The 18,449-nt window shown below is 41.5% G+C and overlaps 1 protein-coding gene across 1 annotated transcript in view; it reads right to left on the reverse strand.

Moving 5' to 3' along the window:
- The window catches only part of LOC139757374 (long-chain fatty acid transport protein 1-like), a 157,454-nt gene that overhangs the window by 8,275 nt on the left and 130,730 nt on the right, over nucleotides 1-18,449 (reverse strand). Inside the window, exons 14-16 of the mRNA XM_071677784.1 lie at nucleotides 13,057-13,194; nucleotides 9,048-9,205; nucleotides 2,623-2,776 (exon numbers count right to left, since the gene is read on the reverse strand). Of these exons, the coding sequence (XP_071533885.1) occupies nucleotides 2,623-2,776; nucleotides 9,048-9,205; nucleotides 13,057-13,194 (450 nt within the window). The remainder of the gene's footprint in view (nucleotides 1-2,622; nucleotides 2,777-9,047; nucleotides 9,206-13,056; nucleotides 13,195-18,449) is intronic.

An 18,449-nucleotide genomic window follows, 5' to 3' on the forward strand; every position in this document is an offset into this window, starting at 1 on the left:
ATGAAGAAGTAAGATTATTAGTGAAAGAGAAGAGAGAGGCATTTGGACAATTTTTGCAGGGAAATAATGCAAATGAGTGGGAGATGTATAAAAGAAAGGGGCAGGAGGTCAAGAGAAAGGTGCAAGAGGTGAAAAAGAGGGCAAATGAGAGTTGGGGTGAGAGTACCATTAAATTTTAGGGAGAATAAAAAGATGTTTTGGAAGAGGTAAATAAAGTGCGTAAGACAAGGGAACAAATGGGAACTTCAGTGAAGGGGGCTAATGGGGAGGTGATAACAAGTAGTGGTGATGTGAGAAGGAGGTGGTGAGTATTTTGAAGTTTTGTTGTATGTGTTTGATGATAGAGTGGCAGGTATAGGGTGTTTTGGTCGAGGTGGTGTGCAAAGTGATAGGGTTAGGGAGAATGATTTGGTAAACAGAGAAGAGGTAGTAAAAGCTTTGCAGAAGATGAAAGCAGGCAAGGCAGCGGGTTTGGATGGTATTGCAGTGGAATTTATAAAAAAAAGGGGGTGACTATGTTGTTGACTGGTTGGTAAGGTTATTTAATGTATGTATGATTCATGGTGAGGTGCCTGAGGATTGGCGGAATGCTTGCATAGTGCCACTGTACAAAGGCAAAGGGGACAAAGGTGAGTGCTCAAATTACAGAGGTATAAGTTTGTTACGTATTCCTGGGAAATTATATGGGAGGGTATTGATTGAGAGGGTGAAGGCATGTACAGAGCATCAGATTGGGGAAGAGCAGTGTGGTTTCAGAAGTGGTAGAAGATGTGTGGAACAGGTGTTTGCTTTGAGGAATGTATGTGAGAAATACTTAGAAAAGCAAATGGATTTGTATGTAGCATTTATGGATCTGGAGAAGGCATATGAGAGAGTTGATAGAGATGCTCTGTGGAAGTTATTAAGAATATATGGTGTGGGAGGCAAGTTGTTAGAAGCAGTGAAAAGTTTTTATCAAGGATGTAAGGCATGTGTACGTGTAGGAAGAGGGGAAAGTGACTGGTTCTCAGTGAATGTAGGTTTGTGGCAGGGGTGTGTGATGTCTCCATGGTTGTTTAATTTGTTTATGGATGGGGTTGTTAGGGAAGTGAATGCAAGAGTTTTGGAAAGAGGGGCAAGTATGTAGTCTGTTGTGGATGAGAGAGCTTGGGAAGTGAGTCAGTTGTTGTTTGCTGATGATACAGCGCTGGTGACTGATTCATGTGAGAAACTGCAGATGCTGATGACTGCATTTGGTAAAGTGTGTGAAAGAAGAAAGTTGAGAGTAAATGTGAATAAGAGCAAGGTTATTAGGTACAGTAGGGTTGAGGGTCAAGTCAATTGGGAGGTAAGTTTGAATGGAGAAAAACTAGAGGAAATGAAGTGTTTTAGATATCTGGGAGTGGATTTGGCAGCGGATGGAACCATGGAAGCAGAAGTGAATCATAGGGTGGGGGGAGGGGCGAAAATTCTAGGAGCCTAGAAAAATGTGTGGAAGTCGAGAACATTATCTCGGAAAGCAAAAATGGATATGTTTGAAGGAATAGTGGTTCCAACAATGTTGTATGGTTGCGAGGCGTGGGCTATGGATAGAGTTGTGTGCAGGAGGGTGGATAAGCTGGAAATGAGATGTTTGAGGACAATATGTGGTGTGAGGTGGTTTGATCGAGTAAGTAATAATAGAGTAAGAGAGATGTGTGGTAATGAAAAGAGTGTGATTGAGAGAGCAGAAGAGGGTGTTTTGAAATAGTTTGGTCACATGGAGAGAATGAGTGAGGAAAGATTGACAAAGAGGATATATGTGTCAGAGGTGGAGGGAACGAGGAGAAGTGGGAGACCAAATTGGAGGTGGAAAGATGGAGTGAAAACGATTTTGAGTGATCGGGGCCTGAACATGCAGGAGGGTGAAAGGCGTGCAAGGAATAGAGTGAATTGGAACGATGTGGTATACCAGGGTCGACGTGTTGTCAATGGATTGAACCAGGGCATGTGAAGCGTCTGGGGTAAACCATGGAAAGTTGTGTGGGGCCTGGATGTGGCAAGGGAGCTGTGGTTTCGGTGCATTATTACATGACAGCTAGAGACAGTGTGAACTAATGGGGCCTTTGTTGTCTTTTCCTAGCGCTACCTCGCATACATGAGGGGGGAGGGGGTTGTTATTTCATGTGTGGCAAGGTGGCGCTGGGAATGAATAAAGGCAGACAGTATGAATTATGTACATGTGTATATAGGTATATGTCTCTGTGTGTATATATATATGTATACGTTGAGGTGTATAGGTATGTATATTTGCGTGTGTGGACGTGTACGTATATACATGTGTATGTGGGTGGGTTGGGCCATTCTTTTGTCTGTTTCCTTGCGCTACCTCGCTAAAGCGGGAGACAGCGACAAAGCAAAATAAATAAAAAATAAAAAAATAATAATATGAATGTCCAATGTAAAGAGGTTTCTCTGGATATCTAATCACATTCATCTAAATTTACTCTTAAACTTTAATGATAAATAAAATGACAAAAACAGTAATGAGGTTTCTCTGAATATCTAATCACATTCATCTAAATTTACTCTTAAATTTTAATGATAAATAAAATGACAAAAACAAAGATCATCAACAGTACCTTTCATCAGGCACAAACTTACCAGTAACATCAATTTCCTTGAGAATTCTGAGAAAAAGTGGACAAGCATAGGATGGCAGTGACCTCTTCAAACCCTCTGCAAATTCTTTCATGATGAGTTCACCCTTTTGATCAACAATAGCTGCCATTCCTGCCCGACCCTCAACACCCGGTACCTGAACAAAGACTCACAGATTTCAGTATTATATCTTTTATTTTGCTTTGTCGCTGTCTCCCGCATTGGTGAGGTAGCGCAAGGAAACACGATAGAATGGCCCAACCCACCCACATACACATGTATATATACATACACGTCCACACACGCAAATATACATAACTATACATCTCAACGTATACATATAGATACACACCCAGACATATATATATATACACATGTACATAATTCATACTGTCTGCCTTTATTCATTCCCATCGCCACCCTGCCACACATGAGATAACAACCCCCTCCCCCTCATGTGCACGAGGTAGCACTAGGAAAAGACAACAAAGGCCACACTCGTTCACACTCAGTTTCTGGCTCTCATGTAATAATGCACTGAAACCTCAGCTCCCTTTACACATCCAGGCCCAACAGAACTTCCATGGTTTACCCCAGATGCTTCACATGCCCTGGTTCAATCCATTGACAGCACATTGACCCCAGTATACCACATCGTTCCAATTCACTCTATTCCTTGCACACCTTTCACCCTCTTGCATGTTCAAGCTCCGATCACTCAAAATCTTTTTCACTCGCATTTTTCCACCTCCAATTTGGTCTCCCACTTCTTGTTCCCTCCACCTCTGACCCATATATCCTCTTGGTCAATCTTTTCCTCACTCTTTCTCTCCATGTGACCAAACCATTTCAAAATACCCTCTTCTGCTCTCTTAACCGCACTCTTTTTATTACCACACATCTCTCTTATCCTATTATTACTCGATCAAACCACCTCACACCACATATTGTCCTCAAACATCTCATTTCCAGCACATCCACCCTCCTCTGCAGAACTCTATCCATATCCCATGCCTCGCAACCATACAACATTGTTGGAACCACTATTCCTTCAAACATACCCATTTTTGCTTTCTGAGATAATGTTCTTGACTTCCATACATTCTTCAACGTTCCCAGAACTTTCGCCCCCTCCCCCACCCTATGATTCACTTACGCTTCCATGGTTCCATCCGCTGCCAAATCCACTCCCAGATATCTAAAACACTTCACTTCCTCCAGTTTTTCTCCATTCAAACTTACCTCCCAACTGACTTGACCCTCAACCCTACTGTACCTAATAACCTTGCTCTTATTCACATTTACTCTCAGCTTTCTTCTTTCACACACTTTACCAAACTCAGTCACCAGCTTCTGCAGTTTCTCACATGAATCAGTCACCAGTGCTGTATCATCAGCAAACAACAATTGACTCACTTCACAAGCTCTCTCATCCACAACAGACTGCATACTTGCCCCTCTTTCCAAAACTCTTGCATTCACCTACCTAACAACTCCATCCATAAACAAATTAAACAACCATGGAGACATCACACACCCCTGCCGCAAACCTACATTCACTGAGAACCAATCACTTTCCTCTCTTCCTACACGTACACATGCCTTACATCCTCGATAAAAACTTTTCACTGCTTCTAACAACTTGCCTCCCACACCATATATTCTTAATACCTTCCACAGAGCATCTCTATCAACTCTTATCATATGCCTTCTCCAGATCCATAAATGCTACATACAAATCCATTTGCTTTTCTAAGTATTCCTCACATACATTCCTCAAAGCAAACACCTGATCCACACATCCTCTACCACTTCTGAAACCACACTGCTCTTCCCCAATCTGATGCTCTGTACATGCCTTCACCCTCTCAATCAATACACTCCCACATAATTTCCCAAGAATACTTAACAAACTTATACCTCTGTAATTTGAGCACTCACTTTTATCCCCTTTGCTTTTGTACAATGGCACTATGCAAGCATTCCACCAATCCTCAGGCACCTCACCATGAGTCATACATACATTAAATAACCTTACCAACCAGTAAACAATACAGTCACCCCCTTTTTTAATAAATTCCACTGCAATACCATCCAAACCCGCTGCCTTGCCTGCTTTCATCTTCCACAAAGCTTTTACTACCTCTTCTCTGTTTACCAAATCATCCTCCCTAACCCTCTCACTTTGCACACCACCTCGACCAAAACACCCTATATCTGCTACTCTATCATCAAACACATTCAACAAACCTTCAAAATACTCACTCCATCTCCTTCTCACATCACCACTACTTGTTATCACCTCCCAATTAGCCCTCTTCACCAATGTTCCCATTTGTTCCCTTGTCTTACGCACTTTATTTACCACTTTCCAAAACATCTTTTTATTCTCCCTAAAATTTATGATACTCTCTCACCCCAACTCTCATTTGTCCTCTTTTTCACCTCTTGCACCTTTCTCTTGACCTCCTGCCTCTTTCTTTTATACATCTCCCACTCATTTGCATTATTTCCCTGCAAAAATTGTCCAAATGCCTCTCTCTTCTCTTTCACTAATAATCTTACTTCTTCATCCCACCACTCACTACCCTTTCTAATCTGCCCACCCCCACACTTCTCATGCCACAAGCATCTTTTGCGCAAGCCATCACTGATTCCCTAAATACATCCCATTCCTCCTCCACTCCCCTTACGTCCTTTGTTCTCACCTTTTTCCATTCTGTACTCACTCTCTCCTGGTACTTTCTCACACAAGTCTCCTTCCCAAGCTTACTTACTCTCACCACTCTTTTCACCCCAACATTCTCTCTTCTTTTCTGAAAACCTCTACAAATCTTCACCTTCGCCTCCACAAGATAATGATCAGACATCCCTCCAGTTGCACCTCTCAGCACATTAACATCCAAAAGTCTCTCTTTCGTGCGCCTATCAATTAACATGTAGTCCAATAACGCTCTCTGGCCATATCTCCTACTTACATATGTATACTTATGTATATCTCTCTTTTCAAACCAGGTATTCCTAATCACCAGTCCTTTTTCAGCACATAAATCTACAAGCTCTTCACCATATCCATTTACAACACTGAACACCCCATGTACACCAACTATTCCCTCAACTGCCACATTACTCACCTTTGCATTCAAATCACCCATCACTATAACCCGGTCTCGTGCATCAAAACTACTAACACACTCACTCAGCTGCTCCCAAAACACTTGCCTCTCATGATCTTTCTTCTCATGCCCAGGTGCATATGCACCAATAATCACCCATCTCTCTCCATCAACTTTCAGTTTTACCCATATCGATCTAGAGTTTACTTTCTTACACTATCACATACTCCCACCACTCCTGTTTCAGGAGTAGTGCTACCCCTTCCCTTGCTCTTGTGTTCTCACTAACCCGACTTTACTCCCAAGACATTCCCAAACCACTCTTCCCCTTTACCCTTGAGCTTCATTTCACTGAGAGCCAAAATATCCAGGTTCCTTTCCTCAAACATACTACCTATCTCTCCTTTTGTCTCATCTTGGTTACATCCACACACATTTAGACACCCTAATCTGAGCGTTCGAGGAGGATGAGCACTCTCCGCGTGACTCCTTCTTCTGTTTCCTCTTTTAGAAAGTTAAAATACAAAGATCTTTGATAAATGGGCCAAAGAGGAGGAAAATCAGCATTAATGAAAGAGACTTCTAACTAAACTAGGGCAAAAAATGAGTTGCACATATATTTACAATAACTGCTCTGAACCTTGTCTGGATTATAACATCCATGGTGATTATCTTCTTAATTCATCCTTAGGACTCCATATACAACCTATTTAGCTCAAATAAAAAACTTTGGTCAGTCAACCAATACAGACATAAGGTAAATGGAAAGACAGTGACTGCCCCCATCCCTTCACTCCAGGTCTTACCTCATTGCTGCTATGCCATTTCGTTACAATGACCTATTCGTAATTACCTATTTGCACTGGACAGAGGAGTAGTTTTACACTGTGGGGCCCCATCTCTTAAACATTCTCTCTTATCAACACCGCATGTCATATTGGTAAACAAGATTTTAAACTAGCAAAGTTTAATGATCGCACTGCTCTTGAGAGGCAAACCTGGACCTGGGTGGTCAATGTAAACAAGAAGAATGCAGCTTGGAAAAGCTTCAGTAAAACCTTCAAAAAGGAGAGGGAACATATGTGCCAAAACATACTAGATGGTCTAAGACAAAGCCATGGTGCAGGAATGGTGAAATAAAAAGGTGCCCTTTGTCTAAGAAAGTAGCTCATATGAAACTTGGAGAGAACAATAACTACCATGAGAGAGTACGCTCAGTAACTTTAACTAAAAATGTGAGAGTGTTACACAACAAAGTAAAATATGCCAAAAACCCACCTAAACCTGGAATTACTCACCCTCCTCTGTAAAAACACACACACACCTTACACTCTTGGTAAAACTTCTCACTGATCAAAGTACTATAAGCTTTCTTGTCACATCATATGTCAGTAACACTTTCCACAGAGCATCTCTATCCATCCTACCATATACTTTCTTAATATCTATAACTGCCACGAACAAATCTTTCAGTTTCTTTATCATTTCTCACACATTCTTTAAAGTATACACCTTATCTGCATATCCTCTACTAGTTCTGAATCATACTGTTCCTCTCCAATCTGATACTTTGTACATGCCCCAACCCTCTCAATCACCACTCTCCCAAACAACTCGCTAAGTGCATTCGACAAACTAATACCTCTGTAGTGTGAACACTTACTTTTGTCCCCCTTGCCTTTAAGCAATGGCAATATACATGCATCCTGCCAGTCCTCAGGTACCTCATCATGATCATACATATAATGAAAATGCAAAAAACCAATCAACATCCCCTTTCAAAAGATATTTAACTGGCAAAGAATGCAAGGCAACTGAGTAATAGGTTCTATGCACCTTCATTAATTATGGTACTTGCAACAAAGGCATGAAAGGTCATGGGATATGTTGAAATGGCATTTGTAGTGTTGTAGTGATAGGTGATGTACAGAGCTAAGCAGGAGAGTGTTGCTTCTCATGGGAGTATATCTAGTAGGTTGGAGTTTAAGACTGACTTGGAAGGTCAGTTGTTTAGCGCTTGTTGAATTATTTCAGTGATGACTTACTGCAGATGGTTTAAAAATGTTATCTTTCTTTGGAGTTGGGAATCTGTGAGTAGAAGTTACTGAAGTGTGAAGCAGGGGTATGCTTTTAATTTCTACTAGGGCGTTGGTAGTTAGTTATAGGGTGGTTTAAGAGGGAGGGGTCTAGTAATGTTACACAGAATTGAGCACCAGGTACGTTGAAGTGGGACTGTACTGGGAAGATCTTTATTTCATTATGAACATATTGAGAGTTTGGGGTTACTAAGCAGCCAGTTACTGTTATTAAACAACCACTGTGACATCATATACACCTGCCACAGACCTACCTTCACCTGGAACCAATCATCCTCTTCTCTTCCCACCCACGTCTTACTCTCAACAAAAAACACTGCCTCGAGCAAATTTCCCCCCCACAACATGTATATATAAGAACTACCAATGAGCATCTCTAAGAACCATATCACATGCTTTCTCTAGAATCGTAAACACCATATAGAAATCCTTATGAAGAAAATTTGCCTTAGGCAGGATTGAGGCACAGTGCTCACCATATATCTTGCTTGATGGTCAATACCATTGCTCTCTACCAAGCAACTGTAGTTAGCAATCTTAGATTGATATGGTACTTATTTGAGCCAGTTTTAAGTTCTAGCTTGAGGGTACCAGTGCTAAACTTAGATAAGTTTTGTATCTACCTTGGTGTAATCCTGAAAACTTTCTCCTACTTCTTAGCAAGCTTCAGTGTCTTTTTGTTGACTTTCCATATGTTGTCAATATGATCAGTCTGTTTCTTCCTATATGCAAGGTTCTCTGCTCTAAGATCATTATAGCTTTTGGCCCTCTATTTGGTGCCAAGCACATATAATCAAATATCATATATCTTATTGCTCAACTGCCCTATAATCATCCCACATAGACATACACACATCATTACACTTTATGAACTATGGTCCTGCCCAGTGGATGTGACCATCTTCCTGAGTGTTGTGGGAGTTCCATAAAAATATAATGGGCTTCTGGGGTGGGAAGTAAGTAAATATCTTTATTCTTTCAAGGATCTATATATGGAGGGGGAAGATCTGACAATGCATCATGCTTCTGTTATATAAAGGAGAAGCTGACTGCCACTTTCATGCTGCAGATGCTTACAAAATGAAAGATAGATGGATTAATGGTTAAACCGAGGTCAAGGATACAGTTCACTCTCGGTGGACACTAATAGGGAGGATAACAAAAACAAACCACTTTACATTACTTACAGTTTAACTAGTAAAAAGTTATGAATTACCTTTACTCCATACACAACAGCATCCTTATGCCCAGCAAGCTTGGAAACAAGTCCCTCAACTTCTGTTGAAGAAATATTCTCCCCACGCCATCGGAAAGTATCACCTGTACGGTCTTTAAAGTACAAGTAGCCTAATTCATCCATGATAAGAATGTCACCTGCAATGAAGGTATTCACTTGAGTAAGTAGCAAATGAAAAGAAGAGATATAGGAGATCTGTTTATGAAGTGACCATTTATTTTCACTAAACATATGCCTTGAAGTACACTATACATACTTTCTCAACAATCATAAACAAAAAATAAAAACATGAGAAGACTGAATAACCTGTGTTGTCAGTCTCATTACATTTGTACATAGGTAGCTTGTCAGGCAAAACTGTCACCCAGCATTATTTCAGTCAAAAGCTGTCTCATCAAGGGAAAGATGAATGGCGGGACAGGTGGGAGGAAAAGAATTTTCAAAAACTGAAAGAATGATACAACAGAGAAAAAGGTTGCCTATTCTTCAGACATGCTATCTCCACCACCAATACGTAAGTCACTGAGTATACCTTCAACAAAACAAGGAGTCCCACTTTCATGAGGCAGGATTCCTGGCTAATGTATGGCTGAGAAAACTGTAAATCAATTAAAAGCACATTCCAGCAAACAATTCTTCTGCACTGCAGCAGTTATTATTACCATACAAACCTTTCTCAAACATACTATGTATTTCTCCCTTCTCCTCATCTTGGTTACATTCACACTCATTTACAAGCCAGAGCTTTAAAAGAAGATGAGCTTTCTTTACTTAGCTCCTTCTCTTTCAACTTTTAGAAAATTATGAAACACAAGAAGGGAAGGGTTTCCAACACCAATCCTTCCCCTCTCAGTTGCTTTCTATGACACAAAGGAAATACATGGGAAGTATTTTTTTCTCTCTTATCTTGGGATATCTATTCCCTTTTTATATTTATCTACTTATCCTACTTGACTGCCGTTTCCCATGTCAGCAAGATAGCACCAGGAAACAGATTAAGAGCAACCCATCAACACATTATTGTTTTTCATTATCATACTTAATTACTGTTTCCCACGTCAGCAAGGTACCACAAGGAAATAGACGAAGAAATGGCCCAACCACCCACATGCACATATATACACATAAACACCCATACATGCACATATAAATGCATATACATTCATATACATACAGAGACATGTACATGTATACACATGTACACATTCATACTTGCTGCCCCCATCCATTCCCGTCACACATGAAAAAGCATCCCCCCCCAGTGAGGTAGTGCCAGGAAAAGACAAAAGAAGGCCACATTTGTTCACACTAGCTGTTATGTGTAATGCACTGAAACTACAGCCCCCTATCCACATCCAGGCCCTACAGACCTTTCCATGGTTTACCCCCGACACTTCGCATGCCCTGGTTCAGTCCACTGACAGCACATCGACCCCGGTATACCACATCGTTCCAATTCACACCATTCCTTGCACGCCTCTCACCCTCCTGTATGTTCAGGCCCTGATCACTGAAAATCTTTTCACTTCATCCTTCCATCTCCAATTCTTGGTCTCGCGCTTCTTGTTCCCTCCACCTCTGACACATATATCCTCTTTGTCAATCTTTCCTCACTCATTCTCTCCATATGGTCAAACCATTTCAATACATCCTCTCCTGCTCTCTTAGCCATACTCTTATCATTTCCACAAATCTCTCTTACCCTTTCATTACTTACTCGATCAAACCACCTCACACCACGTTATCCTCAAACATTTAATTTCCAACACATCCACCCTCCTCCGTACAACCCCATCTATATCCCATGCCTCGCAACCATATAATATTGTTGGAACTACTATTCCTTCAAACATACACATTTTTGCTCTCCTAGATAACATTTTATCCTTCCACACATTCTTCAACGCTCCCAGAACCTTCGCCCCCTCCTCCACCCTGTGACTCACTTCCGCTTCCATGGTTCCATTCACTGCTAAGTCCACTTCCCAATAAGTAAAACATTTCACTTCCTCCAATTTTTCTTCATTCAAACTTATAAATCAATTAACTCGTCCCTCAACCCTATTGAACCTATCAACCTTGCTCTTATTCACATTTGCTCTCAACTTTCATACACTTTTCCAAACTCAATCACCAGTCTCTGCAGTTTCTCACACGAATCAGCCACTAGAGCTGTATCACTGGCGAACAAACTACTGACTCACTTCCCAAAGCCTCTCATCCACAACAGACTGCATGCTTGCCCCTCTCTTCAAAATTCTTGCATTTATTTCCCTAATCACCCCATCCATAAACAAACTGAACAACCATGGGGACATCACACACCCCTGTCACAGACCGACATTCACTGGGAAGCAGTCACTCTCCTCTCTCCCTACTTGTACACAAGCTTTACATCCTTGGAAAAACCTTTTCAATGCTTCTAGCAACTTAGACACGTAAATACATATTCATACTTGCTTGCTTTCAATCCATTCACAGCACCACCCCACCCCACAGGAAACAGCATCGATACCCCCCTGCTTCAGTGAGGTAGCACCAAGAAAACAGACAAAAAAAAAGCCACATTTGTTCACACTTAGTCTCTAGCTGTCATGTGTAATGCATTGAAACCACAGATCCCTATTCACATCCAGGCCCCATAGACCTTTCCATGGTTTACCCCAGATGTTTCATATGCCCTGGTTCAGTCCATTGACAGTACGTCGACTCCGGTATAACACGTCATTCCAATTCACTCTATTCCTTGCATGCCTCTCACCTTCCTGCATGTTCAGTCCCCGATCACTCAAAATCTTTTTCACTCCATCCTTCCACCTCCAATTTAGTCTCCCGCTTGTTCCCTCTACCTCTGACACATATATCCTCTTTGTCAATCTTTCCTCATTCATTCTCTCCATGTATCCAATACAATTCAACACACCCTCTTCTGCTCTCTCAACCACACTCTTTTTGTTACCACACATCTCTCTTACCCTTTCATTACTTACTTGATCAAACCACCAGACACCATATAATGTCCTCAAACATTTCACCTCCAACACATCCACCCTCCTCCGTACAACCCTTGCAACCATATAATATTGATGGAACTACTATTCCTTCAAACATACCCATTTCTGCTCTCCGAGATAATGTTCTCTCTTTCCACACATTCTTCATTACTCTCAGAACCTTTTTAATATCTATAAATACCGCAGAAAATTTGTTTTTCTCTGGAACTTTCTCCAATACCTGTCTATGTACAAAACTCTGATCTACAAACCCCTTTCCTTACTATATTAACCTTGTTCTTCATCTACATATATCATATTATACAGCATGCAAACTAGCCTAAGAAGATTTACTCCACTGATCCCGACAATTACTTTATTCTCTTCTCTGTCCAGCTTTAAGGTATGAAAAAACTTTCTTTTGTATTCATGCACTCTCCAGTTCTAATAACATGCAGTTTCATCTCCATTCTTCCTAATTTCACTCTCCAATACATCCATACATCTACCTTTTCTGTTCTTTAGGAGGACTTCTTTGTATTGTGATGTCCCTCTCAGTACTTCTAATTTGTTTAATACCTTCGTCAACAACTGGCAACTTGCTTGTCTTTCTGCAATATGTGAGATATCTTAGACCTAATCCTATAATTATCAACTATCATGTTTAAGGTTTTGTTCACACAAACTCGCCATTTCCCACGTTACGAACAGAGGACTGAACCTTTGAGGTTTTTAAAACCTCTTAAACTTTTTATCAGCGTGTAAAATATTCTAAAGTTTTATCCTATTTTGCTTGCATTTCTTTCCTTTTCTACAATATTATTAACTACTTAAAAATTCTCCAAAAGAAAGACAATATTACTTCAAATTCTACATTCAAGATGAACTTACCTCAAATAGCTAGCTAAGAATGTAAGGATCCATCAATGCCATAAAAATGTTCTGGGTTATGAAAAAAGTAATGCTGTAACCACTTCTTAAGTCACTACACTTACCAGATTTGAAAGCTAAATCTCCTTTCTTTAATACATCTTGAACAATTTTCTTCTGAGTAGCTTTCTTGTCAGCATAACCATGGAAATCTCGAACTGGGTCGTTTCTTACTATCAGACCTACAAACTCCCCTTGTTCTCCTGCAAGAACACACAAATGGTTTCATTAAGAGCAAAGCTTCAGCATACCACCGTTTCTTGTGGAAGCCAAAAATGAAAGGCTTACAACACTACATTTTTATTTTATTTTATTTATGATTCTCGATTAATATGAGTAAAACTGAAAGTTGATGGAGAGAGGTGGGTGATTATTGGTGCATAAGCACCTGGGCATGAGAAGAAAGATCAAGAGAGGCAGTGTTTTGGGAGCAGCTGAATGAGTGTGTTAGTGGTTTTGATGCACGAGACCGGGTTATAGTGATGGGTGATTTGAATGCAAAGGTGAGTAATGTGGCAGTTGAGGGAATAATTGGTATACATGGGGTGTTCAGTGTTGTAAATGGAAATGGTGAAGAGCTTGTAGATTTATTTTTTTTATTTTTTATTATACTTTGTCGCTGTCTCCCACGTTTGCGAGGTAGCGCAAGGAAACAGACGAAAGAAATGGCCCAACCCCCCCCATACACATGTATATACATACGTCCACACACGCAAATATACATACCTACACAGCTTTCCATGGTTTACCCCAGACGCTTCACATGCCTTGATTCAATCCACTGACAGCACGTCAACCCCGGTATACCACATCCCTCCAATTCACTCTATTCCTTGCCCTCCTTTCACCCTCCTGCATGTTCAGGCCCCGATCACACAAAATCTTTTTCACTCCATCTTTCCACCTCCAATTTGGTCTCCCTCTTCTCCTCGTTCCCTCCACCTCCGACACATATATCCTCTTGGTCAATCTTTCCTCACTCATTCTCTCCATGTGCCCAAACCACTTCAAAACACCCTCTCCTGCTCTCTCAACCACGCTCTTTTTATTTCCACACATCTCTCTTACCCTTACGTTACTCACTCAATCAAACCACCTCACACCACACATTGTCCTCAAACATCTCATTTCCAGCACATCCATCCTCCTGCGCACAACTCTATCCATAGCCCACGCCTCGCAACCATACAACATTGTTGGAACCACTATTCCTTCAAACATACCCATTTTTGCTTTCCGAGATAATGTTCTCGACTTTCACACATTCTTCAAGGCCCCCAGAATTTTTGCCCCCTCCCCCACCCTATGATCCTCTTCCGCTTCCATGGTTCCATCCGCTGCCAGATCCACTCCCAGATATCTAAAACACTTCACTTCCTCCAGTTTTTCCCCATTCAAACTCACCTCCCAATTGACTTGACCCTCAACCCTACTGTACCTAATAACCTTGCTCTTATTCACATTTACTCTTAACTTTCTTCTTCCACACACTTTACCAAACTCAGTCACCAGCTTCTGCAGTTTCTCACATGAATCAGCCACCAGTGCTGTATCATCAGCGAACAACAACTGACTCACTTCCCAAGCTCTCTCATCCCCAACAGACTTCATACTTGCCCCTCTTTCCAAAACTCTTGCATTTACCTCCCTAACAACCCCATCCATAAACAAATTAAACAACCATGGAGACATCACACACCCCTGCCGCAAACCTACATTCACTGAGAACCAATCACTTTCCTCTCTTCCTACACGTACACATGCCTTACATCCTCGATAAAAACTTTTCACTGCTTCTAACAACTTTCCTCCCACACCATATATTCTTAATACCTTCCACAGAGCATCTCTATCAACTCTATCATATGCCTTCTCCAGATCCATAAATGCTACATACAAATCCATTTGCTTTTCTAAGTATTTCTCACATACATTCTTCAAAGCAAACACCTGATCCACACATCCTCTACCACTTCTGAAACCACACTGCTCTTCCCCAATCTGATGCTCTGTACATGCCTTCACCCTCTCAATTAATACCCTCCCATATAATTTACCAGGAATACTCAACAAACTTATACCTCTGTAATTTGAGCACTCACTCTTATCCCCTTTGCCTTTGTACAATGGCACTATGCACGCATTCCGCCAATCCTCAGGCACCTCACCATGAGTCATACATACATTAAATAACCTTACCAACCAGTCAACAATTCAGTCACCTCCTTTTTTAATAAATTTATGTGCTGAAAAAGGACTGATGATTGGGAATACCTGGTTTAAAAAGCGAGATATACATAAGTATACTTATGTAAGTAGGAGAGATGGCCAGAGAGCGTTATTGGATTACGTGTTAATTGACAGGCGTGCGAAAGAGACTTTTGGATGTTAATGTGCTGAGAGGTGCAACTGGAGGGATGTCTGATCATTATCTTGTGGAGGCTAAGGTGAAGATTTGTATGGGTTTTCAGAAAAGAAGAGTGAATGTTGGGGTGAAGAGGGTGGTGAGAGTAAGTGAGCTTGAGAAGGAGACCTGTGTGAGGAAGTACCAGGAGAGACTGAGTACAGAATGGAAAAAGGTGAGAACAATGGAAGTAAGGGGAGTGGGGGAGGAATGGGATGTATTTAGGGAATCAGTGATGGATTGCGCAAAAGATGCTTGTGGCATGAGAAGAGTGGGAGGTGGGTTGATTAGAAAGGGTAGTGAGTGGTGGGATGAAGAAGTAAGAGTATTAGTGAAGGAGAAGAGAGAGGCATTTGGACGATTTTTGCAGGGAAAAAATGCAATTGAGTGGGAGATGTATAATAGAAAGAGACAGGAGGTCAAGAGAAAGGTGCAAGAGGTGAAAAAAAAGGGCAAATGAGAGTTGGGGTGAGAGAGTATCATTAAATTTTAGGGAGAATAAAAAGATGTTTTGGAAGGAGGTAAATAAAGTGCATAAGACAAGGGAGCAAATGGGAACTTCAGTGAAGGGCGCAAATGGGGAGGTGATAACAAGTAGTGGTGATGTGAGAAGGAGATGGAGTGAGTATTTTGAAGGTTTGTTGAATGTGTTTGATGATAGAGTGGCAGATATAGGGTGTTTTGGTCGAGGTGGTGTGCGAAGTGAGAGGGTTAGGGAAAATGATTTGGTAAACATAGAAGAGGTAGTGAAAGCTTTGCGGAAGATGAAAGCCGGCAAGGCAGCAGGTTTGGATGGTATTGCAGTGGAATTTATTAAAAAAGGGGGTGACTGTATTGTTGACTGGTTGGTAAGGTTATTTAATGTATGTATGACTCATGGTGAGGTGCCTGAGGATTGGCGGAATGCGTGCATAGTGCCATTGTACAAAGGCAAAGGGGATAAGAGTGAGTGCTCAAATTACAGAGGTATAAGTTTGTTGAGTATTCCTGGTAAATTATATGGGAGGGTATTGATTGAGAGGGTGAAGGCATGTACAGAGCATCAGATTGGGGAAGAGCAGTGTGGTTTCAGAAGTGGTAGAGGATGTGTGGATCAGGTGTTTGCTTTGAAGAATGTATGTGAGAAATACTTAGAAAAGCAAATGGATTTGTATGTAGCATTTATGGATCTGGAGAAGGCATATGATAGAGTTGATAGAGATGCTCTGTGGAAGGTATTAAGAATATATGGTGTGGGAGGAAAGTTGTTGGAAGCAGTGAAAAGTTTTTATCGAGGATGTAAGGCATGTGTACGTGTAGGAAGAGAGGAAAGTGATTGGTTCTCAGTGAATGTAGGTTTGCGGCAGGGGTGTGTGATGTCTCCATGGTTGTTTAATTTGTTTATGGATGGGGTTGTTAGGGAGATAAATGCAAGAGTTTTGGAAAGAGGGGCAAGTATGAAGTCTGTTGGGGATGGGAGAGCTTGGGAAGTGAGTCAGTTGTTGTTCGCTGATGATACAGCGCTGGTGGCTGATTCATGTGAGAAACTGCAGAAGCTGGTGACTGAGTTTGGTAAAGTGTGTGGAAGAAGAAAGTTAAGAGTAAATGTGAATAAGAGCAAGGTTATTAGGTACAGTAGGGTTGAGGGTCAAGTCAATTGGGAGGTGAGTTTGAATGGAGAAAAACTGGAGGAAGTGAAGTGTTTTAGATATCTGGGAGTGGATCTGGCAGCGGATGGAACCATGGAAGCGGAAGTGGATCATAGGGTGGGGGAGGAGGCGAAAATTCTGGGGGCCTTGAAGAATGTGTGGAAGTCGAGAACATTATCTCGGAAAGCAAAAATGGGTATGTTTGAAGGAATAGTGGTTCCAACAATGTTGTATGGTTGTGAGGCGTGGGCTATGGATAGAGTTGTGCGCAGGAGGATGGATGTGCTGGAAATGAGATGTTTGAGGACAATGTGTGGTGTGAGGTGGTTTGATCGAGTGAGTAACGTAAGGGTAAGAGAGATGTGTGGAAATAAAAAGAGCGTGGTTGAGAGAGCAGAAGAGGGTGTTTTGAAGTGGTTTGGGCACATGGAGAGGATGAGTGAGGAAAGATTGACCAAGACGATATATGTGTCGGAGGTGGAGGGAACAAGGAGAAGAGGGAGACCAAATTGGAGGTGGAAAGATGGAGTGAAAAAGATTTTGTGTGATCGGGGCCTGAACATGCAGGAGGGTGAGAGGAGGGCAAGGAATAGAGTGAATTGGAGCGATGTGGTATACCGGGGTTGACGTGCTGTCAGTGGATTGAATCAAGGCATGGAAAGCTGTGTAGGTATGTATATTTGCGTGTGTGGACGTATGTATATACATGTGTATGGGGGGGGTTGGGCCATTTCTTTCGTCTGTTTCCTTGCGCTACCTCGCAAACGCGGGAGACAGCGACAAAGTATAATAAAAAAAAAAAAAAATTATGATCCTTAATCGCTGTTTCCTGCATCAGCAAGGTAGTGCAAGGAAACAGACAAGGAATGGCCCGACCCACCCACACACACATGTATGTACATAAACACCCATACACGCACATATACATACATATACATTTCAACATATACATACATATACATGCACATACATACACATGTACATATTCATACTTGCTGCCTTCATCCATTCCTGTCGCCACTCTGCCACCCATGAAATAACAACCCCCCCCCCTACAGCGGGGTAGCACCAGGAAAAGACAAAAAAGTCCACATTTGTTCACACTCAGTCTCTAGCTGTCATGTGTGATGCACCGAAACCACAGCTCCCTTTCCAAATCCAAGTCCCACAGAACTTTCCATGATTTACCCCAGATGCTTCACATGCCCTGGTACAATCCAATGACAGCATGTCGACCCCAGTATACCACATCGTTCCATTTCACTTAAATGTTTGAAGGAATAGTGGTTCCAACAATGTTGTATGGTTGCGAGGCGTGGGCTATGGATAGAGTTGTGCGCAGGAGGATGGATGTGCTGGAAATGAGATGTTTGAGGACAATGTGTGGTGTGAGGTGGTTTGATCGAGTAAGTAACGTAAGGGTAAG

Source organism: Panulirus ornatus, chromosome 26 (assembly GCF_036320965.1).
Source record: "Panulirus ornatus isolate Po-2019 chromosome 26, ASM3632096v1, whole genome shotgun sequence".
NCBI classification, from domain to species: Eukaryota; Metazoa; Arthropoda; class Malacostraca; order Decapoda; family Palinuridae; genus Panulirus; species Panulirus ornatus.